This window comes from Ursus maritimus, unplaced genomic scaffold (assembly GCF_017311325.1).
Source record: "Ursus maritimus isolate PB19 unplaced genomic scaffold, ASM1731132v1 scaffold_23, whole genome shotgun sequence".
NCBI classification, from domain to species: domain Eukaryota; kingdom Metazoa; phylum Chordata; class Mammalia; order Carnivora; family Ursidae; genus Ursus; species Ursus maritimus.
Window position 1 is genome coordinate 40,010,986 of NW_024424786.1, and position 26,776 is coordinate 40,037,761.

The 26,776-nt window shown below is 53.4% G+C and overlaps 3 protein-coding genes across 6 annotated transcripts in view; 2 read left to right on the forward strand and 1 right to left on the reverse strand.

Moving 5' to 3' along the window:
* Window positions 1-1,970: 1,970 nt before the first annotated feature.
* VPS51 (VPS51 subunit of GARP complex) lies at window positions 1,971-20,453 on the forward strand. The gene is made up of 10 exons (XM_040639369.1): window positions 1,971-2,269; window positions 2,751-2,880; window positions 16,416-16,562; window positions 16,642-16,861; window positions 16,986-17,703; window positions 18,098-18,313; window positions 18,508-18,726; window positions 19,164-19,285; window positions 19,378-19,465; window positions 20,067-20,453. Exons 1-10 carry the CDS (start codon window positions 2,045-2,047, stop codon window positions 20,325-20,327), a joined length of 2,346 nt encoding a protein of 781 aa, XP_040495303.1. The 5' UTR covers window positions 1,971-2,044; the 3' UTR covers window positions 20,328-20,453.
* A 132-nt stretch (window positions 20,454-20,585) lies between these two features.
* TM7SF2 (transmembrane 7 superfamily member 2) overlaps window positions 20,586-26,776 on the forward strand; it is a 9,279-nt gene continuing 3,088 nt past the window's right edge. The window contains exons 1-10 of one of the 4 annotated variants that reach the window (XM_040639374.1): window positions 20,586-20,692; window positions 21,215-21,411; window positions 21,509-21,563; window positions 21,919-22,113; window positions 22,193-22,296; window positions 23,544-23,663; window positions 23,750-23,918; window positions 24,153-24,233; window positions 24,319-24,441; window positions 24,754-25,131. In XM_040639374.1, coding sequence (XP_040495308.1) covers window positions 21,229-21,411; window positions 21,509-21,563; window positions 21,919-22,113; window positions 22,193-22,296; window positions 23,544-23,663; window positions 23,750-23,918; window positions 24,153-24,233; window positions 24,319-24,441; window positions 24,754-24,914 — 1,191 coding nt within the window. In that variant the 5' untranslated portion in view covers window positions 20,586-20,692; window positions 21,215-21,228 and the 3' untranslated portion in view covers window positions 24,915-25,131. Of the gene's footprint in view, window positions 20,809-21,214; window positions 21,412-21,508; window positions 21,564-21,918; window positions 22,114-22,192; window positions 22,297-23,543; window positions 23,664-23,749; window positions 23,919-24,152; window positions 24,234-24,318; window positions 24,442-24,753; window positions 25,132-26,776 lie in introns of those variants that run through there. The other 3 variants (XM_040639370.1, XM_040639373.1, XM_040639372.1) reach the window with 3 other exon arrangements.
* ZNHIT2 (zinc finger HIT-type containing 2) lies at window positions 25,266-26,712 on the reverse strand. Its single transcript, XM_040639377.1, has one exon. The coding sequence runs from the start codon at window positions 26,508-26,510 to the stop codon at window positions 25,317-25,319; it is 1,194 nt and encodes a 397-aa protein (XP_040495311.1). The 5' UTR covers window positions 26,511-26,712; the 3' UTR covers window positions 25,266-25,316.

Sequence of the window (26,776 nt, forward strand, 5' to 3'; positions counted from 1 at the left end):
AGTATCATTCTAGGTTAGACACAAAACTGGTTGATGTCCTACAGGACAATGAGACAGAACTTTTGTAGTTATTTTTTCCTTTTTTTTTTTTTAAAGATTTTATTTATTTATTTGAGAGACCACAAGCAAGGGGAGCAGCAGAGGGAGAGGGAGAAGCAGGCTCCCCACTGAGCAGGGAGCCCGACATGGGGCTCGATCCCAGGACCCTGGGATCATGACCTGAGCTAAAGGCAGGCTCTTAACTGACTGAGCCACCCAGGCTCCCTGAAGTTATTCATTCCACCGGATACGTTTTGTATCTCTCCTGGCCAGTATCTACTTGTAATATCAGCATCTGAACATGTAATGGTAAATAGCAACATCAAATGTTCAAGGCCCCAGGATGGCACTAGCAGGACATGTTACACGCTTGGTCTTATTTCCAAATTTTGGATAATCTTTCTTGCCAATATTCTGCAATTTTTTTTAAGTTTATAGACTTCTCGGAGTAGATCTAAATCTTCGTACCCTCCATTTTCTTAAGGTTATAGCATCATAGGCTGACACTGCATTTTTTAAACAACTTCTGAACATCCTTCGGAGCATAAATGGGACATCTGTGAACACAGATTTCAGGGGTCAGCAAACTCCTGTAAAGGACCAGATACTAAATGTTTTAGGTTTTGCCAGCCCTAAGGTCTCTGTTACAACTACTCAACACTTCTGTTGTAGGGCAAAAGCAGGCATAGATAATATATAAACAAATGGGCATGACGTATTCAAATAAAACTACAGGCACTGGAATATTTCATATAATTTCACATAATTTTCATATTTTATGAAAATTGCCTTTTAAATTGAGATAGACATTAACATTACATTATTTTCAAGGGTACAACATAATGATTTAATATTTGTGTATATTTCAAAATGATCACAATAAGTCTAGTTAACATCTGTCACCATACATAGTTAACAAAATTTTTTTTCTCCTGATGAGAACTTTTAAGATCTACTCTGATTATATATGAATTGTGCATAATTTTAACGTCATGAAATATTCTTATTTTTTTAACCATTTTGAAATGAAACAAAAACCCACCAGTCTTAGCTCACAGACCACATGGAAACAAGTGGTAGGATGTGTTTGGCCTGCAGGACCCCTGCCGAAGAATAAACAAGGTGGTTTCCATTCCAACACCCGGCCCGCCGCCAGCCCATCACAAGTAATGTTTCAAGGACCACGTGATCAAGTCGTTTTCTCTATTAAAACTCATCGCATCTCGATTTGGTCTTCATTACCTGTCCGATGGAGCGCTGCACCTTGGTGAACCCCTGCGTTTTGTTGAAATCGGACACCTGAGAATTACCCTCCAGGTCTCCACCCAGCCCCTCACTCAGCACGGCCCACCAGTCACTGAAGATCTGCCGGGTCGGTCCTCGAAGCACCTATGTTGAGGTGCTTGGGGACTTAAAAAAAAAAAAAAAACAAAAACAGCAGCTAGGTCTGGGGGAAGCCCAGAGTCTGAAGGCAGCTCTGACCCGTGTCAGAGGACCGGCCCCGAGAAACCGTGTCCTAGAGGCCCCGCGCGCGCCGTACGTGCATCTACCCTCGCGGCCTCCTGTGAAGTCGCCCCCCCATATTAGGAATGGGGGAAACTGAGCCGCCACCCAGGTGACGAGCCAATGCCAGGATGTCAGGCACCTGCTCTCTGGCTCCATGGCCGGCGCTCCGTCCACGACGCCCCGGGACATATTTCAGGGGCCTCTGCCCGCGCGCGTGCGCGGTTGGGAGCCAGGACCCGCTTTCCTTCTGGGAGGGAAGCACCCGACCAGTTCCGCTCAATCCTTCCGCTCGAGAGGCTGGGGGAACCCAGGGCTCTCCCGGAACCTCTTGGCTCGGGGAGGAAAGGTACGGGGGAACGCTAGTCTCGAAGCACCCAGGGCTGCAGGGGGACGTTTCAGCTGAAGGACTGCCTCGTTACAACAAGAACTTTATGGCTCCCGGAAGTGCCTCCTCCCGGTCCCTTTCCCAGCCTCACGCCCGTGGGCTGCAGTTGGGGCGATGGCGGCGGCTGCCGCTGGGCCTGGCCCGGGGTCTGGACCTGGGGACTCTCCCGAGGGGCCCGAGGCAGAGGCCCCGGAGCGTCGGCGGAAGGCGCACGGGATGCTGAAGCTTTACTACGGCCTCTCGGAGGGGGAGACGGCGGGGCGCCCCCCAGGGTCGGACCCCCTGGACCCGACGGATCTCAACGGGGCGCACTTCGACCCGGAAGTGTATCTGGACAAGGTGTGTGTTTGTGTGTTGGGGGAACCAGGCCGCCGATACATTGCACCCCCAGATCACGCGTTTGACTTTGTTGCGGGGGTGAGGGAAGCAGGGGTTCCTAAAAACAAGACCACCCTCGGACCCGAAGCAGGGGCAGAGCTGGAGTCGCAGGGGAGCATGGGCAGATTTGCACCGTCCTGAGGAGGTGCGGAGTGAGGTGTCCCGGGCTGATGTTCTGATAGGCCCGGGGTAGGGGGCGTGGCCCAGGCGCTGACAGGCTCTGGACCGGGCCGTGGCTGAGTCTGAGCATGTCGAAGGCTGACAAACCCCCAACAGGGTCGAATCCAGCAGCTCCTCACCTATGCCACTGATAGGCCCCATGTCTAGGATTCCTAACAGGGGTGGGATGAGGGTTTTCTTGCACTGAAAGCCGACGAGCTAGGGGCAAGCCAAGGGCCATGAGGGCCCCCGACTTGAGCATTAACACCCCGATTTCCTCCAGCTGCGTAGAGAGTGCCCTCTGGCCCAGCTGATGGACAGTGAGACAGACATGGTGCGGCAGATCCGGGCTCTGGACAGCGACATGCAGACCCTGGTCTATGAGAACTACAACAAGTTCATCTCAGCCACAGGTGATTCCCCCTGGGACACACCCTTCACAGTCCCACTTACCTGTTGTCCTGTGTTGGGGAAACCAGCAGGGGATTCAGGGGGAGGAGACCCAGATTCTAGTCCTTCCCTGACATTAATCCACTCTCACCTCTCAGAGCTTTTGTGGTCAAATGACTATAGAGGTAATAGCTGCTCTCAGAGTGTTTTCTGAGGACCAAAGGGGAGAAAAAACAAAATGAAATGTTAGACTGATATGGATTTATCTGAACCACTTAGAATCCCTGACACTAAGGATGTCTCAGGAAGGGTTCGTTTCTCTCATTAGTGGTAGCTTTTTTCTCTTGCCCAGGTCTGTCTTGAGGGTGGGCTTGTCTCTGTCTCTCTTTCTCTCTCTCCCTCCCTTCCTCTATCCCTTTCCCCCTTTTAAATTAAGCAGAGACAGAAAATTTGTGACATTAACGGACCCAAAGATCATGTAAAGGGGTTTTGTTCTGTTTTTCCTTCTTGCCCCACTTATTCTCTGTCCAGGACAGCGCTAGACAGTGTTGAGCTACTGCTGTCTTATGGGGGTGAAATGCACTACTCAGACTTTTGTGATAATTTTGGACCCCTGTGTACTTAGTCGTAGGGCAGATCTTGAGGGTCTGCCTGTGGTCCATGAGAATGTTGGGCGGACCTTTGTGACGTTCATTCTGACACCTCTTACTCTACTAGTGTCACAGTGCTGGGAGTAGTCATTGTTCTTTTGTCTGATTTGAAGCAGGTCCAATGAGTAGGCACCTCTTTATTTGCTAATACCAGCATCAGCCAGCAACAAATCATAATTTCTAGGGGCGCCCGGGCGGCTCAGTTGGTTGAGAGTCCAACTCTTGATTTTGGCAACACTCTACGCTCAGTGGGGAGTCTGCTTCTCTCCCCCACCCTCTCGCCCTCTGCCCCTCCCCCACAATGCTCTTTCTCTCTAAAATAAATAAATCTTTAAAAAAAATCATCATAATTTCTGAGCTGTGAAATTTCTCACAGGAGTTTTGCAAGCATTACATTTTCCATTTGTTAGAATTTGTATTGTTTTGACGTTTAGCTCTTGCTTAATCAGGATGGGTTGTTATTTTATCTTTTTCTTAAGGGAGAAAATTATAAAGTGAGTGTTGGAATCAGGGGTTCTAAATCTGTAAATACTGTAAAGTCTTATATCCATTCACGAAGTATTCATTGAATGCCTCTTTTTTTTTCCCTTTTCCTTTTTATTTTCTTTCTTTCTTTCTCTCTTTCTTTCTTTCTTTTTTTCTCTTCCTTTCTTCCTTTCTTTTTCTTTGCCAAGAGCTGCTCTGCATACGGAGGATACAGCAATGAGCCAGCTAGATTAGGCTGCTTCCTGCAGCCTGCAGTTGAGGAGACAGAGAATAAATGAATACACAAATAGAGGTGGTAGTAAGTGTGAGAAGAAGGAAATAGAGTAGGGAGAAAAGAGTAATGTGTGTGTGGGTCTGCCTTTAGCTAGGGTAAGTATGAGCAGGCCCCTCTGAGGTGGTGACGTTTGAGCAGGACCCTGATAAGAACGAACCAGCCCTGGTGGGGGAGGAAGCAGCAGGGGCAGAGGCTCTGAAGAGAGGGCATGTCAGGCATATTCAGAGTACAGCAGGGAGTTTAGGGGGAGCGAGGGAGGAGGAGAGTGGTAGGTGATAGGGTGGAGGGCTAGTGGGGACCAGATTTTATAGGAACTTGTAAGTGGTTATAAGGATCCTGCTCTTTACTCTGAATGAGATGGAATGAGAAGAATGGGGTGACCTAACTTTTGTTTTAAAAGGACCCCTCTGTCCACTCGGTGGGGAGTGGACTGTAGGGAGGCAAGGGTGGCCAAGACCCCCATCAGGCAGCTGTTGCAGCAGTCCAGGCAAGATGCTGGTGGCACGGACCACGACGGCCGCAGTGGAGAAGAGGAAGGATTCAAGATTGTTTTTGGATTGCTTTTTTGAAGGATCTGGAGTCCAGAGAAGGCCAGAACTTGAGGTACAGGGAATAAGAGGAGATCTCCCAGGGAGGAAGTGTACAGAGAGAAGAGACGAGGTCTAAGGACTGAGCCCTGTGGCATCCTGACATTCAGAAGTATTGAAGAGAAGGAGGAGCTCACAAAGGAAGCAAGCATTTTGGGGAGGTTTGAGGACAATCAGGAGCATGGGTGTCTGAGCGGCCACATGAAGGAAGCATTCCAAGAAATAGAATCGATAAGCTTGGGTGAAACGTTTGTGCATGGAATGCTTATACATGGTGCCAAGAGAGAGGGAAGATGGCAGGAGCAAAGTCTTCAGGAAAGGGGAGGGGATAGAGCAGTGCATGGTCGAGGCGTTGGCCTTAGCCAAGGATCAAGAGCTCATCACTACAGCAGGGAAAGCTGAGTGTGGGCAGAGCTAGTCGGGTGGGCACGTGTTGTGGAGTTTAACCCTCAAGAGCATATGAAGGAACTTTGCCTTTTTCCATACTAAGCACTAAGCCAAGCAAGGAGTTCAGACATACGGGTGATGAGGCAGATTTGTGTTCTGGAAGGATCCCTCCAGCTGCGCTGGGAGAGGTGTCTGGAGGGAGGCCTTTTCGCTAGTCCAAGCCAGAGATTTTGGGAGCGTACGTCAGGTCGGTAGTGGTGGAGATGGACAGTGATGGGCAAACTGAGAAATATTTGCGGCAATATTGACCGGACACGGTGTTGAGAAGCAACAGCATGTGAAGAATGACCCTGAGGTTTCAGCTTGACCACAGGATGGTGGGTGTGGTGCTCAGGAAACTGCGAGAAGATCAGGTGTGGGAAGAGGGACATAATGAGCTAGGGTTTGGTTTTGGCTTGGTTTTGTTTTATTATTATTTCTAAAGGGGAGCCAGGCATGAAGTGAACCTGGATGGTCTTGTGGGTCCAGATCACGGAGGCCCTTGTAGACCATGAGAAGCGTTTTGGTCTTTATCATAGGAACTCTAGAGATCATGTCAGATAATAACAGCATCTCCAGTCAGAAGGAATCTTGATGGATCTAGTCCACCCCATCTCTGCTTTCCTTAGAGTGCCTCCAAGGAGTGGCCTTCTGACTGGCGCTGGAGGTGGGGGGCCTTTATTGATTTTATTTTTTTTTAAGATTTTATTTATTTACTTGACAGAGAGAGAGACAGCCAGCGAGAGAGGGAACACAAGCAGGGGGAGTGGGAGAGGAAGAAGCAGGCTCCCAGCGGAGGAGCCTGATGTGGGGCTCGATCCCAGAACGCCGGGATCACACCCTGAGCCGAAGGCAGCCGCTTAACGACTGAGCCGCCCAGGCGCCCCGTGGGGAGCCGTTATGGAGGGGGGATCTCGTAGCGCTGAGGCCAAGGGAGTTAGAGTGAAGTGGTCTTGGAGGGAAGGTGGTGTCAGCATGACTGTACGTCCCTTTGACCGATTCATTCGTTTGTTCACTTACTTGCCAAATATTTGATCGCTTGTGTGCCAGGCACTATTCTAGGCACGAGGATGTAGCTGCAAGCCAGACAATTCCTCAGCCGTCATAGAACATACGTTCTAGAGAAAGAGACAGATCATTTGGCTCAACGAGAGCTCTTGAAGTGAAACAGGTTACTAGAGCGAGAGTGGGCGGTGGGGCGTGGTGTGGAAAGGGTGGCAGAGAAGGGTTTCGTGAGGAGGTAACAATGAAGGTGAGCAATGAAGAGCTGAGCGTGGGAGGATTTGGAGGCAGAGCGGCTCAGGCTGAGGAAACCTGTGCAGAGGCCCCGAAAACGCTCTGACCAGAGAAGAGCGACAGGATGAAGGGAGCAGGACCCGACTGCATAGGATATACATGGCGGGTGGCAAGCTTTTTCTGAGTAAAGTCCACATTTTCAGCTTTGTGGGCCCTCTGGTCTCTGCTCTTGTGGCCTGAAAGCCAATGCGGGCAGTAGGTGAATGAGTGCCGATGTCTGAGTCCCAGTGAGGCTCGTTTACGCCAACAGGTGTGACTTCCAGGGTGACGTCAGCAAAAATGGTGGAGCAAGTGCACTTGAAAATCTCCCTTCCATAAAAGCAACTGAAAAAACGGGCCAAAATGGTCAGAATCAACTTTTTTTCGGAACTCTAGAAATGAACCAAAGGTTTGCAACAATCTGAGGAGCCTTTATTTAAGAAAAACAGCTGAATCTTGGTAAAAGTGGCAAATTTGGTGGTGTTATTTTTCCCCATAAAGATTTGTTTATGAGAGAGAGAGCGAGAGAGCACGAGCAGTAGGGGCAGAGGGAGAGGGAGAGAGAATCTCGAGCAGACTCCGCACCGAGCCCAACTTCGGGCTTGATCTCAGGACCCTGAGATGACCTGAGCCGAAACCGAGAGTCTGACACCTAACCAACTGTACCACCCAGGCGCCCCTCCTGTGGTCTTTTACCCCACAATTTCCTCTCCAGCTCAGTAGTAGCCTTGAAAAATACCCCATTATCTCTAATACTGGAGGGACCAGGATAGGGCTGGAGCTCTTTGAAAGCCTCATGCTGAAAGAACTGTCTATGTAACCTATCTGCTGGTTTCCTGAAAGACTCCACTCCCTAGGTATCTCTTTATTTGACCTGACCTTGAAGTCACCCAGTACTAAAAGCCTCTCACCAGGGGTGTTTGTCAAAAACAGTTACGGGCAATTATTGTGTCTGCCTGAAGTGATGGATAATACTTGGGGCAAACAATAGACTAACTTAAAAGCTTAAAAAGAAACGCCGAGGAGTGAGACCTCCATATTGAAATTTGAAGGTTACGTATAATGTAAGGTGGTACACGTGCTTGAAAGGCCTGAGGGGCGCCTGGGTGGCTCAGTCGTTAAGCCTCTGCCTTCGGCTCAGGGCGTGATCCCGGCGTTCTGGGATCGAGCCCCACATCAGGCTCCTCCGCTATGAGCCTGCTTCCTCCTCTCCCACTCCCCCTGCTTGTGTTCCCTCTCTCTGGCTGTCTCTCTCTCTGTCAAATAAATAAAATCTTAAAAAGAAAATTAAGAAAGGCCTGAGAATGCTTTAAGCTCGCTCCCCTTCAGGCTCTGCGCCAGCGGTAAGCGAGGGCCAAGGCGGGTTGTAAACTGCCTGCTTGAGTGTCTAAGTTCTGCCCCAACACAGGCGCGTGCGTGCACACACCCCCTCAGCAAAAACTAAAGAGATTTATTGATTCCGGGTATTTAAACAAAGCTGACCACTAAGCTAACCACGTAATGATTTCAGTGGCTATACACAAGGAAGCATACAAACTTTCTAGAATTGGTTCAGAGACTAATAGTAGAGGTTTAGTAACTCAGAAAAATAACTAAACAAACAATAGGATTAAACAGCCACAACAACAAACTCTGGGCAGGAGAGAGAAGCTGACTTCTAGATTTACCATCTGATAGTATTTACTATGTCTGTTGTTCAACAGAACTTCTTGAGACCAGCAAATAAAGGAGAAAATCTGGCCAATACACAGGAAAAAAAAAATCAGTAGAAACTGTCTCTGAAGAAGCCCAGGCATTGAATTTACTACAGAAGGATTTAAATCTGCTATTTTTAAAAAAGATTTTATTTAATTTATTTATTTGCTAGAGAGAGAGAGAGGGAACACAAGCAGGGGGAGCGGCAGGCAGAGGGAGAAGCAGGCTCCCTGCTGAGCAAGGAGCCCGATGCAGGACTCGATCCCAGAACCCTGGGATCGTGACCTGAGCCAAAGGCAGACGCTTAACTGACTGAGCCACCCAGGTGTCCCTAAATGTGCTATTTAAAAAATATTTTTTATTTATGTATTTATTTGAGAGAGAGCGTGCATGTGTGCGCACAAGCAACGGGGAGGGGCAAAGGAAGAGGGGGAGAATGTCAAGCACGCTCTGCAGCCCAGCACAGAGCCAGATGCAGGGCTTGATCCCATGACCCCAAGATCATGACCTGAGCTGAAATCAAGAGTTGGAAGCTGAACCGACTGAGCCACCCAGCTGCCCCGGGGTAGTGTAGTCTTGTGTAACTAAGCCCTTAGCCCATAAGATCTGACACTAACTCCCAGTAAATAGTGTCACAATTAAGTTAAATTGTAGGACACCCAGTTGGTGTTGCAGAATCGCTTGGTGTGTGGAAAACCCACACATCTGGTGTCAGATGTGAAGTAGTGTTGGAGTGTTGAGAATGGAGGAGACACACAGTAGTGTCTTTTCTTCCTATAGACACCAAGAGCATAAGTAACCAAAGGAAAAACATAGGCAAACTGGACTTCATCAGAATTAAAATTTTGTGGGGGTGCCTGGGTGGCTCAGTCGGTTGAAATCCGACTCTTGATTTTGAGTCAGATCATGATCTCGTGGTTGTGAGATAGAGCTCCACGTCAGGCTCCGTGCTTAGCATGGAGCCTGCTTGAGATTCTCTCTCTCCCGCTGCCCCTCCCCCTACTTGTACACACACTCTCTCTAAAAAACAAATAAAATCTTAAAAAAATTTGAAGTTTTGTGTTTTAAAGGACACTATTGAGAAAGTAAAGGATGACTCATAGAATGGGAGAAGGTATTTGTAAGTCATATATTTAACAAGGGTGTAATGTCCAGAATATATAAAGAACTTTTACAACTTAGCACTAAAAAGACAACCCTATTTGAAAATGGGCAAAGGGGGGCACCTGGGTGGCACAGTGGTTAAGCGTCTGCCTTCGGCTCAGGGTGTGATCCCACGTTATGAGATTGAGCCCCACATCAGGCTCCTCCTCTAGGAGCCTGCTTCTTCCTCTCCCACTCCCCCTGCTTGTGTTCCCTCTCTCGCTGGCTGTCTCTATCTCTATCGAATAAATAAATAAAAAATCAAAAAAAAAAAAAAAAAGAAAGAAAGAAAGAAAATGGGCAAAGGATTTGAATCGACATTTCTCCAAAGAAGATAGACAGATGACCAATGAGCACATGTAAAGTTGCTCAACATCATTAGTTATTGGGGAAATGCAAATCAAAACCACAGTGAGGGGCACCTGGGTGCTCAGTCAGTTAAGCGTCTACCTTTGGCTCAGGTCATGGTCCCAGGGTCCTGGGATCGAGCCCCACATCGGCCTTCGTGCTCATCAGGGAGCCTGTTTCCCCTCTGCCTGCCACTCCCCCCTGCTTGTTTGTTCTCTCTCTCTCTCTCTGACAAATAAATAAATAAAATCTTCAAACAAAAACCCACAGTGAGATACCACTGCCCACCCACTGGGATTTCCAGAAACTGGAATATAACACATGTTGGTGAAGACGTGGAGGATTTGGAACTCTCCTACATTACTGGTAGGAGTACAAAATGGTGTACCTGAAAATACTGTGGCCATTTCTCAAAGAGCTAAGCACAGAGTTAGCATAAGCCCCAGAAATTCCACTCATGGGAATATACTGGAGAGGACTGCCAGTGTGTTCACACAAAAGCAGGTCCGTGAATGTTCCTAGCAGCGTTATTCATAATAGCCGAAAGAAGCAATCCGAATGGCCACCAGTCGGTGGGTGGAGAAACAAATGTGTATCCACACAATGGACTATGACTCAGCCAAAAAAAAGTATGACATACTGATTCATGCTATAACGTAGAGAACCTTGAAAATGTGGTAAATGAAAGAAGCCAGGCACAAAAGGCCACATTTTGTCTAATTCCATTTCTATTAAATGTACAGAACAGGCAAATCCATAGAAATAGAAAACAGATTAGTGGTTGGCAGGGACTGAGGCATGGGGAGAAATAGGGAGTGGCTGCCAAGGGTTACAGGGCTTCTCTTTGGGCTGATGAATGTTCTGGAACAAGATCGTGATAGTGGTTGCACAATCTTGCGGGTATAGTAAAAATACTAAAAACCACTGAATTCTATCGTGTGTCGATTATATCCCAGTTAAAAACCAAAAAACTAAACAGGGATCAAGTCAGGTTTGGCCTCCAGGCTGTACTTTGCCAACATCTGGCCTCGACATTTAGTTTATGTAATAATGCATCTGTCTGTTTCAAAATTGAAAAGGTCTCAAAGGTTGTACGGTGAAAAGCCTCTTCCCATTGCTCTCCCCAGGCAATGGCAAAGCAATCTTTAACAGTAAACTCTGTTGAGGATTCACAGACATACAGAAAAGTGCACGGGTCACAGGTGGACAGCTCCATGAATTTCCCAAATGGAACGTGTCTGTGCAGTCAGCACCCAGGCTGGCAAGGCCCCCTCCAGCCTCCTACCAGTTACCACGCACTCGTCTCCCAAGCTCGTATCTTGGTGTCCAAACAGTTACCATTTGCCCTACTGCAAGCTGCTTTTCTTTTTTTTTCTTTTTTTTTTTTTTTCCTAATTTTTTTTTTTGAGTTGTCAACTTCTTTTTTTTTTTTTTTTAAATGATTTTTTATTATATTATGTTAGTCACCATACAGTACATCCCCGGTTTCCGATGTAAGGCTCGATGATTCATTAGTTGTGTATAACACCCAGTGCACCATGCAATACGTGCCCTCCTTACTACCCATCACCGGTCTATCCCATTCCCCCACCCCCCTCCCCTCTGAAGTCCTCAGTTTGTTTCTCATAGTCCATAGTCTCTCATGTTTCATTCCCCCTTCTGATTACCCCCCCTTTCTTTATCCCTTTCTTCCCCTACCGATCATCCTAGTTCTTATGTTCCATAGATGAGAGAAATCATATGATAGTTGTCTTTCTCTGGCAAGCTGCTTTTCTTAACAAGCTTGACATAGTTCAAGGGTATACAGTGTAGTCTTTATTACTCAGTGGTGTGGTTGTTGCTGTTGTTGTTTTTTAACATGGTACAACTTGTATTTCCATTTCAGTGGCTCTGTGCCTGTGCATTCAGCAACAATGACACCAGCAGTAGGTTTTCTTTTACTCTGTTTCAGTGACAACTTAGTTTTTGGATTTTTTTTTTGTTCCTTTGGAAGTCATATTCAAGTTTCCTTGAACCTAAGTGTCCCGGACCCAAACACGCACTCCAGAAAAGAATCTGCTCTTTTAATGGTATCTTTTGACAGATGTGGAAGGAGGTTATGTCAACAGGTTAAACTGCTTATAAGCGAAAACAGAATTTGGCGGGGGGGGGAGATGAAATGCCTCTTGAACTTCCTGGCTTCTCCATGACCATTAGCCCATGATCCGTCTGGTACCTCGGCTTCCATCTTCTGCCTTTGCTCTCCTTTTATTCAGTTTTTAACTGCAGGGCACTCTGTGTGCTGTGTTATTTAATTTCACTCGCCGTGGCTTGGCAATGCAATCATTTTCCAAAAAATACGAGCACCTCCAGACTGGGGCCCCACCGAGTACTATGGTCATCCCGTTTGTGTAAGCTTAGTTTGTAGTGACTTGCCTCTCTAGAGAATCATCTCTAAGAATAAGGGTGAGTGGGCTTGTGCCATGGACTCCGTTGCTAACATGAAAAGCTCGTTTCGCTAATTCACGGTCTGCCTCCTTGTGTAAATTTTTAAAATCCCTCATTGCTCCATAGATTTTAGCTCCATGGGTTCTTCTTGCGCATTTCCATTTTAGCTACTCTATTTTTCCCCTGCAACTTTTGTGTCCGTTCCCTTTTATTTTCCTTGTCATTGTCATTGATGTTTTTCTCCTCACCCTGCCTCTCTTGCTGTCTCCCCAAGCTGGGTTGCTGCCCCAGCCCTGCTTAGAGAATATTCCCATGGTCCAGGAGCCACACACAAACCAGGTATGGGTGGGAAGGCTCACAGATGACTGCACGTAGATGTTGCCAGATTCCTTTCCATAAATACCAGTTTGCACAACCACCAGCAACTAACAGAATAGCTCTTTCTAAACACCCTGGTCAACACTGTTATCAACATTTTTCATCTTTGCCAATCCCGTAGGTGAAAAGTGAAAATCTCTGTGTATTTTCTTTTCTTTTTTTTAAGATTTTATTTATTTATTCGACAGAGATAGAGACAGCCAGCGAGAGAGGGAACACAAGCAGGGGGAGTGGGAGAGGAAGAAGCAGGCTCCCAGCGGAGGAGCCTGATGTGGGGCTCGATCCCAGAACGCCGGGATCATGCCCTGAGCCGAAGGCAGACGCTTAACCGCTGTGCCACCCAGGCGCCCCGTATCTCTGTGTATTTTCACTTTCTCTTCTGACTGAGGTGGAACATCTCTTGCCTGTTTAAGAGCTGTTTGTTGATATCTTTGTCTGTGAACTATCTGTTCATGTCTTTTTCCTATTTTTCTATAGAGTTGTTGTTCTTTTCCATAATGATTTAGAAGAATTCTTCACATACTAAGGAAAAATAGCCCTATGTGAAATGACTTGCCGTTCTTTTTTAACTTTATATATTATTTTTTTTAAGATTATTTTTATTTGACAGAGAGAGCGTGCGTGAGAGAGAGAGAGCACGTGCAAGTGCACAAGCAGGGGGAGTGGCAGGCAGAGGGAGAGGGGAAAAGAAGGCTCCCTGCTTGGCCTGGATCCTAGGACCCTGGGATCATGACCTGAGCCGAAGGCAGACGTTGAACTGACTGAGCCACCCAGGCCCCCCCATAAGGGTAAATTCTGTTTTTGTAACAAATTACTCATTTCATTCAAGATTTTTAATTTCTTTACATGGAATTGAGCAAATAATTGTGATTATTCTAATTTGTGAATTGCACCCCTTATTTCTTATTTTTCCCCCTTTAAAGAAGTTAATTTAGCTAACATTTTATAAATTTTTTTATCCTTTTATTATTTTTTTTTAGTGACCCTGATCTTTGATTTATTAGTTCTCCCATTTAAAAAATGTATTAATCTTGGGGTGCCTGCGTGGCTCAGTCAGCTAAGCATCCAGCTCTTGGTTTTGGCTCAGGTCATGCTCTCAGGCTTGTGAGACTGACCCTCACGATGGGCTCTGCGCTTGGTGTGGAGTCGGCTTGAGATCCTTTCCTCCACCCCTGCTGCCCCCACTGCTCCTCCCCCCCTCCTCACACTCTAAATAAATAAATAAAATCTTTAAAAAAATGTATTAATCTCTGCTTTTAGCTTTACTTATTCCTTAATTCTGCTTTTTTAAAATGTGTAGTGTTTTTTCTAACTTATTGAGTTGAGTGTTTATTCTAATTTATTTTTATAAATATTTAAAGCTGATTTCCTCTGAACATTGCTCAAGCTGTGTTCTATACGTTCCGATCTGTAGTGTTTTCATTGCTGTTATATGCTGTTCTTTGTTTTGATTTCCCTTTTGACCCGATAGCTGATTAAAAATGAAGGTTTCTTTTCTCCAAATGATGGGGTCTCTTCACTTTGTAGTTTTGTTATTAATTTCCAGTTCAATTGCATTGTGGTTAGAAAGTGAATTTCTTATCTTTGTAAATTTATTGGGATTTTCTGTAAGACCTAATATGCTGTGGTATATTTTATGGAATCTAAAAAGAATTCAATATAAATCAAATAGGTCGTCCATATTAGTTCTTTAGATCTTCTGTAGCCTTTCTTGGCTTTTGCCACTTGATCTGTCATGGATTGATAGAAGCGAATTAAAGTCGCCTATGACAGATATGTTTCTGCTTCATCCTTGCTTTCCTTCATGAATATATTTTTAAAGTAATCTCTATACCCAACATGGGGCTCAAAGACTCACGACCCTGAAATCAAGAGTCCCAGGCTCTACTCACTGAGCCAGCCAGGCAGCCCTCCTTAATGAATATTGATGATAGGTTCAGGAGTAGAGTTAGGGAAATTATTTGGGAAATGTTGGCTGTAGTTGGACAAGAGATAATGGTGGCTTGGAAACAAAATGTTGGAGGTAAAACTTACAGGACTTGCTGATGGAGTAAATGTGGGTTGAAGGAAAGATAAAAATTAAAAAATGACTCTGAAAATGGCCAGGAGCCAAGATGAAAAAATTTAGTGGAAGACCAGTTTTGGGGAAAGTCAAGAATTCTGTTTTGTTCATGTCATACTTTTTTTTTTTAAGATTTTATTTATTTATTTGACAGAGAGAGACAGCCAGTGAGAGAGGGAACACAAGCAGGGGGAGTGGGAGAGGAAGAAGCAGGCTCCTAGCGGAGGAGCCTGATGTGGGGCTCGATTCCATAACGCCAGGATCACACCCTGAGCCGATGGCAGACGCTTAACGACTGAGCCACCCAGGCGCCCCTGTTCATGTCATACTTGAATAGCCTGTTTGCCATCCCCATCAAGGTGTTAAATGGGTTGTTAGGCTGGACTCTGGTCAGACTGGAGACAGTAATGTCCACGTCACTACAGCCATGGGACTGGATGACACCCCTCAGGGAGAGGGAGGCAGAAGGCACGGATCTATCCCCGTGTTCTGCAGATTTAGAGGGATTGGTGTTTGCTTGTAGCTTATTTGTAAAATGTGAAGCAGAGTCACCAATTGAGAGTTGGGGGCATGTATTGGAGTTTTAAGGACTCTGGAGAAAATGTTATTTTGGAAAATGGGAAAGCACAGGGTTTGGAAGGATGGGGGAACTTGAAGTCATAAATTTAAAGGAAGGCCAGTTGGCATGGTTTTATGGCTCAGTTTTAGCCGTTTGGGTGCATGGGGTGGGTGGCTGGTTGGGCTTAACCTGCTGTAAGGTTTCACTAGCAAGTAATGGAGGGAGGGGACAAGAGAGGCAAGGGGGCTTGTACATGCCCAATGACGAATGACCCTGGTGGCAGGTCAGAGATCCCGGGGAATGAGTAGGGAATTGCAGCTGTGAGAGGTGTTAGGAGTAGTGACACTGTGCTAGGGTCACTGGATCTGGAGTTCCTGGAGAGGCCAAAGGACTGTTAGAGTCGGTAGACAGGGTGAATAATCAGAGTTACAGAAGCTGAGGGAAGGAGAGGGCGGCACAGATGAGGCAGAGGCAAGCGTGCGTGGGATTGGGGAGGTCGTGAATGGAGAGTCAGGAATGTCCGAAGCGTCATCCATGTGGATGTTCTTGTCCACAAGGAGGTGACAGTGATCAGCAACTGGGAGGTGTGGCAAAGAGGACAGTAGAGATGGCAACAAGAGGGGTGTAGTTTGATGGTATGGTCTTCAAAGAAGCTGGGGTCCTAAAGGGAAGAAGAGTAGAAACTAGAAATGTCAAGGGGCCAGGCCCTGAGGTGCTGGGTGTGAAAAGAACTGTCTCCTTAGGCAGGTTTCTCTTAAGACAAAAGGGAAAAGACCCTTCAGAGAAGGTCGGCTGTGTTCCAGAAGGTGGGGTGAAAGGGCTCGGGAGGACTGAGAAGGACATAGGGTGTCTCCTCTGTGCCAGGCAGTGTGTTGGACACGGAGGAGGCCCCTCTGAAGGAGCACACAGGTTCCTGCCAAGCGCTCTGTGCCCTCCTTTGGCATCTTCTGAGCTCAAGGACTGTGGCTCCATAGGCCTCTCCCCACGCACCAGGACACGCAAGGGGTGCTCAGAAAATGTGGCCTTCCCTCTCATTTACTGTGACCAAGCACCATGGCAGCCCCTTTGGCACTCAGTCATCAATGTGACCCTTGAGGAGCTGGCTCAGGGGCATCTGGGAAGGAGGCGTGTGCGCGTGCACGTGCATGTGTGTGTGGCGGGGGGTGGCAGGGTGGGGGAGGAGCATTTGAGGGCTGCCCCCGTGCCAAGTCATCTCGTTTGCCCTCTCCCGCTCCCTTGCCCTCCCAGACACCATCCGGAAGATGAAGAACGACTTCCGGAAGATGGAGGACGAGATGGACCGGCTGGCCACCAACATGGCCGTGATCACAGACTTCAGCGCGCGCATCAGCGCCACCCTGCAGGACCGCCACGAGCGCATCACCAAGCTAGCAGGTGGGCCGGGTCCCGGAGCCGGTGCCAGAACGGGCCACCCGGGGCGCTGGGGCTCACAGCACCTGTCCCCGTCCCCCAGGGGTCCACGCACTGCTGCGGAAGCTGCAGTTCCTCTTCGAGCTGCCCTCGCGCCTCACCAAGTGCGTGGAGCTGGGCGCCTACGGGCAGGCGGTGCGCTACCAGGGCCGCGCGCGGGCCGTGCTGCAGCAGTACCAGCACCTGCCCTCCTTCCGCGCCATCCAGGACGACTGCCAGGTCATCACGGCTCGCCTGGCGCAGCAGCTGCGGCAGCGCTTCAGGTGTGGCCCGGGGACCCTGACCCACCCCGCCGGGGTCCCGGGCCTGCCGGTGGCGGTCCGTCTTCCCCACCCCCCACCCCGAATTCTGTCAGCCTGCCCTTCACCGCCACCTCCCACCTCGCAGGGAGGGCGGCTCGGGCGCACCCGAGCAGGCGGAGTGCGTGGAGCTGCTGCTGGCCCTGGGGGAGCCGGCGGAGGAGCTGTGTGACGAGTTCCTGGCGCACGCCCGGGGGCGGCTGGAGGCCGAGCTGCGGAGCTTGGAGGCAGAGCTGGGGCCCTCCCCTCCCGCTCCCGACGTGTTAGAGTTCACGGATCACGGAGGAAGTGGCTTCGTGGGTGGCCTCTGCCAAGTGGCCTCGGCCTACCAGGAGCTGTTCGCGGCCCAGGGCCCGGCGGGTGCCGAGAAGCTGGCAGCCTTCGCGCGGGAGCTGGGTGGCCGCTACTTTGCGCTAGTGGAGCGGCGGCTGGCACAGGAGCAGGGCAGCGGCGACAACTCGCTGCTGGTGCGGGCGCTGGACCGCTTCCATCGGCGCCTGCGGGCGCCTGGGGCCCTGCTGGCCGCTGCGGGGCTGGCCGAGGCCGCCACGGAGATCGTGGAGCGGGTGGCCAGGGAGCGCCTGGGCCACCACCTGCAGGGCCTGCGGGCCGCCTTCCTGGGTTGCCTGACCGACGTGCGGCAGGCTTTGGCCGCACCTCGCCTGGCTGGAAAGGAGGGCCCGGGCCTGGCCGAGTTGCTGGCCAACGTGGCCAGCTCCATCCTGAGCCACATCAAGGCCTCCCTGGCAGCTGTGCACCTCTTCACCGCCAAGGAGGTGTCTTTCTCCAACAAGCCCTACTTCCGGGTATGGCCTACCTCTGGGCATTTATCCCCCCCCCAACCCCCCTTATTCCGGGCACTCTTGTATACATCCTACAGTTTGTCAGCTATCAGGGCACACAGTCGTCGCCCAGGCACTCTGGATGTGGTTTCAGGCTGTCATAAGGAAGGCCGGCACAGCCTGGAGGGGAGGGGAAGGCTGGGAGGGCACCTGCAAACAGGGTCCCCAGCGCTGGCTTTGTCTCTTCGCACTCCACCCCTGCCCCCCAAGCAGGGGAGCTGCTCTTGGGTCCTGGAATGCAGGATGAAGCTGTCCCTTGGAGAGGGGCTAGGGCATTTAGGGTCCCAGAAGAGGGTCGCTAGCAGCCCCTGCCTGGAAGAGGGGACCCGCTATGGATCTGGGGCCCTCCTCCTCACAGGGCGAGTTCTGCAGCCAGGGTGTTCGTGAGGGCCTCATCGTGGGCTTCATCCGCTCCATGTGCCAGACGGCTCAGAGCTTCTGTGACAGCCCTGGGGAGAAGGGGGGTGCCACACCGCCTGCTCTGCTCCTGCTGCTCTCCCGCCTCTGCTTGGACTACGAGACAGCCACCGTCTCCTATGTCCTCACCCTCACTGATGAGCAGTTTCTCGTGCAGGTGAACCGCTGGCTCACAGCAGGGTGGGGGGGGGGTCCGCCGTGGACAGTGCTGTCATGGTCAGACCCAGGCCAGCTGCCTAGGCCCAGCCCAACCTCCCCCTTGCCCAGCCCGTGCCCTGCTCCTGCTTGGCAGTGGCCCCTGAGCTGCCCCCAGCACTCACTGTCTCTCTGTCCTCTGCACCCCTGGCTCAGGACCAGTCTCCAGTGACACCCGTGAGCACACTGTGTGCGGAGGCCAGGGAGACAGCGCGGCGGTTACTGACCCACTACGTGAAGGTGCAGGGCCTGGTCATATCACAGATGCTGCGCAAGAGCGTAGAGACGCGGGACTGGCTCAGTACGCTGGAGCCTCGGAACGTGCGTGCTGTCATGAAGCGGGTGGTGGAGGACACGACGGCGATCGATGTGCAGGTGCTCCCCGCTGGCCCGGGCTGGCCAGGGGGGTCCTGATGCAGGCTGTGGGTGTGGGGGAAGCAACCCTCGGAGGATCAAGACATCAGTGCCTGCGTCTGTGGCCTCGTTCCTCCGCAGCCCTGACTTGGGGCGTCATTGCCCCCGTTTCACCTGTGAGAAGGCTGAGGTCTAGAGTCACCAGGGAATCAGGGCGGGCAGGGCTAGCACTGAAGATTGGGCCTCAGTACCAAATCTTATGTCCCGCCTTTGTCCCACTCCTCTGGTTCTATAAATAGTGACTAGGTACCAACCAGATACCAGGTCCCCACTACCCTGTGACTCTCATAACAAATGAGTTTGTAATTTAGGGTGTCCTGGGCCCTCACCCTGGGCACCTGGTGGGCTGGAGGCTCCCCTTGCTCTGGCCTCCTTGCAGTGCCTCCTTCCATCACCAGGTGGGGCTTCTGTACGAAGAGGGTGTCCGCAAGGCCCAGAGCAGCGACTCCAGCAAAAGGACCTTCTCTGTGTACAGCAGCTCTCGACAGCAGGGCCGCTATGCACCCAGCTATACACCCAGGTCTGGCTGGCCAGGGTAACCCCCCGGGGAATGGACAAAGGAGGATGGGGGTGCAGGGTGGGCTCTGATTGCTTGTCTCTCCCACCATCCAGCGCCCCAATGGACACTAATCTCTTGAGCAACATCCAGAAACTGTTCTCTGAACGTATTGACGTGTTCAGCCCTGTGGAGTTCAACAAGGTCTGAAGTCCCCAGTGACCCCACCTTCCAGGGGCCCTTGGGAAGGTTGGCTGAAGCAGTCCCACACTGAGTCAGGGAGCCTAGGACTCTGTCCCCACCCAGGCTCTGTCTCTGTGGGCTGTTTCTAGGAGTGAATGGTCATCCAGAGCCCCACCATATCCCATCCCGCATCACCATATCCCACAGCCCTCTGCCCTGATCTTGGTGTGCTCCTAGCCTGGGTCTGGACGCGGATCTAGAATGCCTCTTTGGCTCTTGTTCTTGTCGTCACAGTAGTCCTGGGCCCTCCCCAGGGATTCCTGTCCACACCATAGTCTCTGCCCACATTCTAGGACCTGGTGGTCTTTTGCGTCTAACTCAGCGAGCCCCTCCGTCAGTGGTGACTCCCATCTCTGCTCCTCTGATTGTTGGGCCTTCCCTGTCTGTTCTCCAGATAATGGTGCCAACATTGCATCTGTCCCTCCCTCTTACGGGGGTCCTGGGACGTTTACACCCCATCGCAGCTCCCGGCCTCTTGCTGTCTCTCTGGCCCCTCAGGGACCCAGTGCCCCCTCCCAACACCTGCTGGCCCAGGGCTGCATTCCTCTGTCCTTGCCCGCAGGTGTCGGTGCTGACCGGCATCATCAAGATCAGCCTGAAGACGCTGCTGGAGTGTGTGCGGCTGCGCACCTTCGGGCGCTTCGGCCTGCAGCAGGTGCAGGTGGACTGTCACTTCCTGCAGCTCTACCTGTGGCGCTTCGTGGCCGATGAGGAGCTCGTGCACCTGCTCTTGGATGAAGTAGTGGCCTCGGCTGCCCTGCGCTGCCCGGACCCGGTGCCCATGGAACCCAGTGTCGTCGAAGTCATCTGCGAGCGTGGCTAGGCCGGACCGCTGCCATGCACGGGCTTGCACAGTCGCCCCAACCTCCCCATCCCCTGGTCTCCCGACGGTCCGCTGGCCCTGCCCCGCCGGCCTCAAGACCCGCTAATAAAGACGTGTTGTCTCCTCCTCCCTCTCTCTTGCGGGGGCGGGGCTGGGGGGGTGGAGTTGCGAGGTGGCTCCTGAGGCACGCGCGTCAGACCCGCCCCCCAAACCGATTGGCTGGATGGCTGGGCCCAGGATGGGCCGGGGGTGGGTCCACTTAAAGACCTCGGGACTCGAGCGGTAGTAGTCCGAGCTCAGGGATCAAGCAGGTGTCTGTGCAGCTGGCTGATCCGCGTCTCCAAGCTCATGGCCTGCGGGATGAGGTGGCCTGGGTTTCTCTGACGGACCCTTGTGTACCCTCACCCCCCTCCCGGTGGAGCGGAGACCATGGCCTCTCCTCAGGGCTCCCGGGCTCCGCTGGAATTCGGGGGACCCCTGGGTAATGGGGCGGGGGTGGAATCTGGGGTCAGGCTCCGCGAGGGCGGGGAGAACTGCAAACGGCGGTGGGGGTGGGGGTCGCAGAGGAGCAGGATCTGAGAATGGAAGGCTTTGAAGGGTCTCCAGAGGCAGAGGGATCTGGGGGTCCGGGGGACTGTCTGGGGAGGGGGCTGCGCACCGGATTTGTGGAGTGGAGGATTGTACCGAGAACAGGAGCAAGATCTTTGGGGGGAGCGAGGGGGTGGGGCCCAAGATGGAAGTCAGGGAAGGGGCTGAGGGCTGACAACGGGATATGGAAGAGGGCGGTGGGAATGCTGAGGGGGCCCTGGAGACGACAGGCACCTGGGGTGGCGGCTCGGAGGGCAGTTGCGGAGGGGACGCCTGACGCCATCGCCCCCCGTCCCCAGGCGCCGCGGCGCTGATGCTGCTGCTTCCTGCCACCATGTTCCACCTGCTCCTGGTGGCCCACTCGGGCCCGGCGCGCCTCCTGGGCCCACCCCCCTACCTGCCCGGACCCGAAGTGCTGTGGAGCCCTCAGACGCTGCTGCTGTGGCTCGCCTGGCTCGGCCTTCAGGCGGCTCTCTACCTATTGCCGGCACGCAAGGTGTGGACGCGGCTCGCGGGGGAGGCGGGCGGAGGGAGGGGGCTCCGCGGGAGAGAAGACACTCTCACCCCTTACCAGAGCCGCTTTGTGCCCGCAGGTGGCCGAGGGACAGGAATTGAAGGACAAGAGTCGCCTGCGCTACCCCATTAACGGTGCTTGGACGCTGGGGGGTCGGGGGGGCTTGCGCTAGAGTTGCGCCAGCGGGGGTGGAGCTCTAGGCCCAGTGGAGATTAGCCCCCACCCCCAAGCTCCATTAGATGCCTATTTTACGCTCTGCGTCCCGGGTAGCCTCACTGTCCCTCTCCACAACCGTTGTTCCTCTACCCCCACCCGCAGCATTTGCTCTTACACTATAAGCAGTGGTTGGGGTGACCCACTGAAAGCCAAGGGCAGGGTCATTGACGCCCCTGGGCTTTGGACTGTGTGTGTTGTTGGGGGGCGGAGTGAAGGGGAAGGGCAGAGGTGTAGGGGCTCAGCCCCCAGGACTCATTGTGTACTGTGGTTCAGGCTTCCAGGCCCTGGTGCTGACAGCCCTGTTGGTGGGCTTGGCTGTGTCGGCTGGGCTGCCTCTGGGGGCGCTCCCAGAAATGCTCCTGCCCTTGGCCTTCGCGGCCACCCTCACCGCCTTCATCTTCAGCCTCCTTCTCTATCTGAAGGCTCTGGTGGCCCCTGCCTCGGCCCTGGCACCTGGGGGGAACTCAGGTGAGAGGGGTCCCAGTAGGGTGCAGACGGAAGCAGATGGGGGTGCTGGCTTGCATCTTCAGCCTCCGTTATTCTGCAGGCAATCCCATCTACGACTTCTTCCTGGGACGGGAGCTCAACCCGCGCATCTGGTCCTTCGACTTCAAATATTTCTGTGAACTGCGGCCTGGCCTCATCGGCTGGGTATGCTGGGCACGGCTATGCGGGCCAGGAGGAGGGGTGGGATGGGTAAGCAGTGCTTGGGCAGGACAGGGCAGGGCCGCTATTGTGCAGATGCAAACTATTAATCATTCATCCCACAAATATTTGTTGAGTGCCCTGGGCACTACTCTAGGTATAAGGAGACAAAGGAGAAAAAAAGTTACAGGAAAGAAAAAAAAAATCTCTGTCCTCATGGAGCCTACATTCTATTGGGAAAGACAGACAAAACATAAGTGAAATACATGTAGCATGGCAGGCGTGCTGCATGGTAGGGAGAAAAAGCATGGAGGGAGTTAGGTGAGCAGGTGCGACTTGAAATAAATCAAGCTCAATCTATTTTGAGGACAGGAGAGGCTGATGCTAGGCTGCCTGCTGGTCCTAGCGGTGCAGAACTGAAGACTGAGCATTGGGCGTAGCAAGCTGTCCATCACTAGTGGCCTTGAGGACATGCCACCTGTGGTTTGGGGTTATAATCACCCATGCTGGACGGTGATCATGATTTCCCAAAGGGTCTCTTGGGCAAGGTCCCTCATGTCACCCTGGAAACTAGAAGGGAGAGGAGGCCAAGGGGCCACCATGGATCTGCACCCTGGCCTCCAAGGTGATTTCTCCGTGTGTGAAATGGGATAAAGTCAGAACTGCTTGCGAAGGTTGTGAGGATGAGAAGTGGTAACGCTAATGACAGCCCCAAACCCAGTGCTACCAGGACGGGTTTACTCATGAGTATTTCCTATGTGCCAGACACATCCTGCTTTGTGCTGCCCATGCACTGTGTCAGCGAGTCCGCAGCTCCGTGAAGCAGGTCCATGATTATCTATTTTCCACAGGGGGTGGAGGAAAGGCGGGCGGGGCAGGCGGTAGAAGAGGGTAAGCACTTACCTTGAAGAGGGTAAGCAACTTGCCCAAGTGGCAAAGCGGAGATGCAAAACCAGGTCTGTTTTAATCCTCAAGCCTGAAATGTCCAGTGGCTTTCTATCTTGCTCTCCCCAAAGGAACATTACGCGACATGGTAAGAGCCCACAGGCAGGGAGCACCTCCAGAAGCATCTGTGGCAGGCTTTGCCCCGGGGTACAGGGGCTGGATCCACTCCGCAAAAGGCCGAGGACTTAGTGACTGAGAGCCGAGAGAGATAAGGGGATAGGCTGGCCACTGCCCCACCTAGGTGCTGCCACCTCCGTGGAGGCCGGCTGGGGACAGACTGCCATGTCCTCCCTCTTCCACAACCCCAGGTCCTCATCAACCTGGCCCTGCTGATGCAGGAAGCGGAACTTCGGGGGAGTCCCTCCCTGGCCATGTGGCTGGTCAATGGCTTCCAGCTACTCTATGTGGGTGATGCCCTCTGGCATGAGGTGAGGCTGGACTGTGGGAAGAGGCAGGAGGGCATTTGAGGACCTCACGGGGACTAAGCTGGTGTGTCTGGGTCCCATCCCTGCAGGAGGCTGTTCTCACCACCATGGACATCACACACGACGGCTTTGGCTTCATGCTGGCCTTTGGGGACCTAGCCTGGGTACCCTTCACTTACAGCCTGCAGGCCCAGTTCCTGCTCCACCACCCGCAGCCCCTGGGGCTGCCCATGGCCTCAGTCATCTGCCTCATCAATGGTCGGTTAGGAGGGGGCTCCTCCTGCTTTCATTCCTTGTGTTCTGTTTCTTCAGCACTGGGGAGGTCCTAAGCCTCAGGCGCTCCTCTAACACAGGGCTGGGGCCTGGGGCCTGGGGGGTGGGGGAAGGACTGGGTCCTAGGCCTCCAGGCCGACTGGGCTGTGGGTGGATGGTCAGGGTCAGGTAGAAGGCTCTAAACCTCAACACTGACCACTTGCTCGTGCTTTCCCCTAGCTGTTGGTTACTACATCTTCCGAGGAGCCAATTCCCAGAAGAACACCTTCCGGAAGAATCCTTCTGACCCCAGAGTGGCTGGTGAGCTGGGTTTCTAGGTGCCATGAGTGAAAGGGTGCAGCTGGGCTTCCTCCGGGTCCCCATCCCATTCCCTGTCTTTCCCCAGGCCTTGAGACCATCCCCACAGCCACGGGGCGGCAGCTGCTGGTGTCTGGGTGGTGGGGTATGGTCCGCCATCCCAACTACCTTGGAGACCTCATCATGGCTCTGGCCTGGTCCTTGCCCTGTGGTGAGTGGGTTGGGAGGGCACAGGACGGAGGCCACGCGACGCGTGTGAGGGACAGAGGTGGTGACCACAGGGTGCCCAGTCTGGGTGTGGAAGGGAGAACGGGGATGCGCCCCAGTGGAGGGAGCAGTCAGGAAGCTGGGAACAGACTCGGTGAGTGGCTGGGGGCAGACCTCCATCTGCCGAGCTGAGCCAGCGCTTTGCGGCAGACCTGGACCTTTCACCAGAGCCCCAATGTCCCTGTGAGCCATTCGAAGTGGAAACCTTCGTGAACTGGGGGCCTGCTGGGCGGTCACAGCCTCCACTTCCCCACAGGAGTGTCTCACCTGCTGCCCTATTTCTACGTCCTCTACTTCACGGCACTGCTGGTGCACCGCGAGGCCCGGGACGAGCAGCAGTGCCTGCGCAAGTACGGCCTGGCCTGGCGCGAGTACTGCCGGCGCGTGCCTTACCGAATCCTGCCCTACGTCTACTGAAGCGGCTCCACTCGCCCCCGAGCGGGGCACGTGCCCACCCAGCTGTCAGCGCAGCCAGCACCAGGCGCCTGGGCCCCACCCTGCTCTGAGCTCCAGCGAGCAGGGACCAGCAGCCTCAGAGAGGTGCTCTGGAGCAAGGAGAAAGGCAGCCAGTGCCCAAAAATGGGAGTGGAGGGGCTGCTCTGTCTCCTGGGATAAACGTCTGGAACCCGTGGTACCACTTCGCTCCCTTTCTGGGGCCAGGGTGTTTACAAACTGGCTGGGTCAGCTCTGATCCAGGACAAGCCGAGAGGTGTCTTGTGGGCCCGAATCTGGGGGTGGGGGGGACAATAGCTGCTCTTCAGAAGCAGGCACTGCTGACAGGGCAGACCCGTCACAGCTTTATTAATGACAGATCCCAGTTCAGCCAGGGAGTTCCTCGATGAGAATTCTTGGAGCAGGTGGCAGAGGGCCTCCCCAAAGCTGCTCCAACTCCCGGGTGAGGGCTGCCACCTCATCGGCCGCCACAGCATGGGCTCGATGGGCCCTGGCACAGTCCAGGGCCAGGGGTGTGAGGGCCATCTCATTTTCATTGGTCCAAGCCAATAGAAACTGGCACTTCTTCCGCGCCCGGTAGAGGCGATCTCGCTCTTCCGTGGCCACAGCTTGCTTCCGGGCCCGGCCCAGGGTCTGTGCCAAGTGCCCCAGGGCTGCCAGCGTGTAGCCTTTCTGGTCGGTCGGGCCTCTGCCCATCAGGATGCGAGCGGCTTCGCGCATGGCACCCCATGTGCCCAGAGGCCCAGGCGGATGCTCCCCTGCTTCGAGCACCTGGGCTGCGGCCTGCAGGGCTTCCTCGGCAGAGGCGAAGACCTGCTGCGCACCCAGGGTTCCGGAAACGCCGAGCAGCGTGGCACAGAAGTCCGAGAGCAGCGCATCGTCGCCGCCGTGATACAAGGCAAGAGTGTGCGCGTAGGCGAACAGCACGTTGGGCAGCTGGAAGCGCACGAGCGGCGAGGCCGGGCTGCGGCTCAGGCTGGCCAGCGTGGGGATCCGGGTGGGTACGGTGGGCGCACAGGCCTCGGGAGCGTCTTCGAGGAACGGCTCGGCGGCGGCCTCCTTCACGGGTTCCGGTGGCGTCCTCGCGGGGGTGGGTTCCAGCTCCGCAGGGTCACGGCCCGCAGCATCATCCACCTCCTCCAGAAGCCGCGGCCCGGCCCCGCGGCCCCACCACCACGGCCGCCACGGGGGCAGCAGCCGCCCGGCCTCGCCACGGCTCAGCAGCTGCTCGAAGGCCGCCTTCTCGGCCGGGGCGAGCAGCTCCCAGAACCTGGTGAGGCCGCCTGGCGCCGGGCCAGGCTCGCGGCCTGCGTCCTCGGGGTCGTCCTCGGTCTCGCGTTGCTGACGCAGCCGCCGTAGGGCGCTGGCCAGGCGGCTGGGCGAGGCGCTGCGGCCGCGGAGCTCTCCCAGCACCTGGTCCCGGTAGAAGTCTTCGGCGCAGGTGCCATGCGCCCGGTAGCAGCGCAGCGAGCAGTAGGGCACGTTACAGCGAGGACAGGTGTAGCGCGCGGGCTGGGCCTCCCCGGCCGGGCAAAAACCACAGGGCCCGGCCGGCTCCATGGCGACTGGCGCCCCGCGCCACTTGCGAACGCTCACAGGCCACGCTGGCCAACTTCCGGTGCTAATCGGTTACTTCCGGCGCCTTGCGAGGCCGACGGAGCGTAGTCAAAATCCCGAGGACTCTCGGCAACTTCCGCCTACACTCGGAAGCCAAGCCCCACCCCTCTGTCAAATAGCGTTTGAGCAGGCGCAGGAGCGGTCGGGACGCACAGGCCCCGCCCTGCGCGGTGAGGGAGGGAGGGCGAGCGCACCGGGCCGGTGCTCCG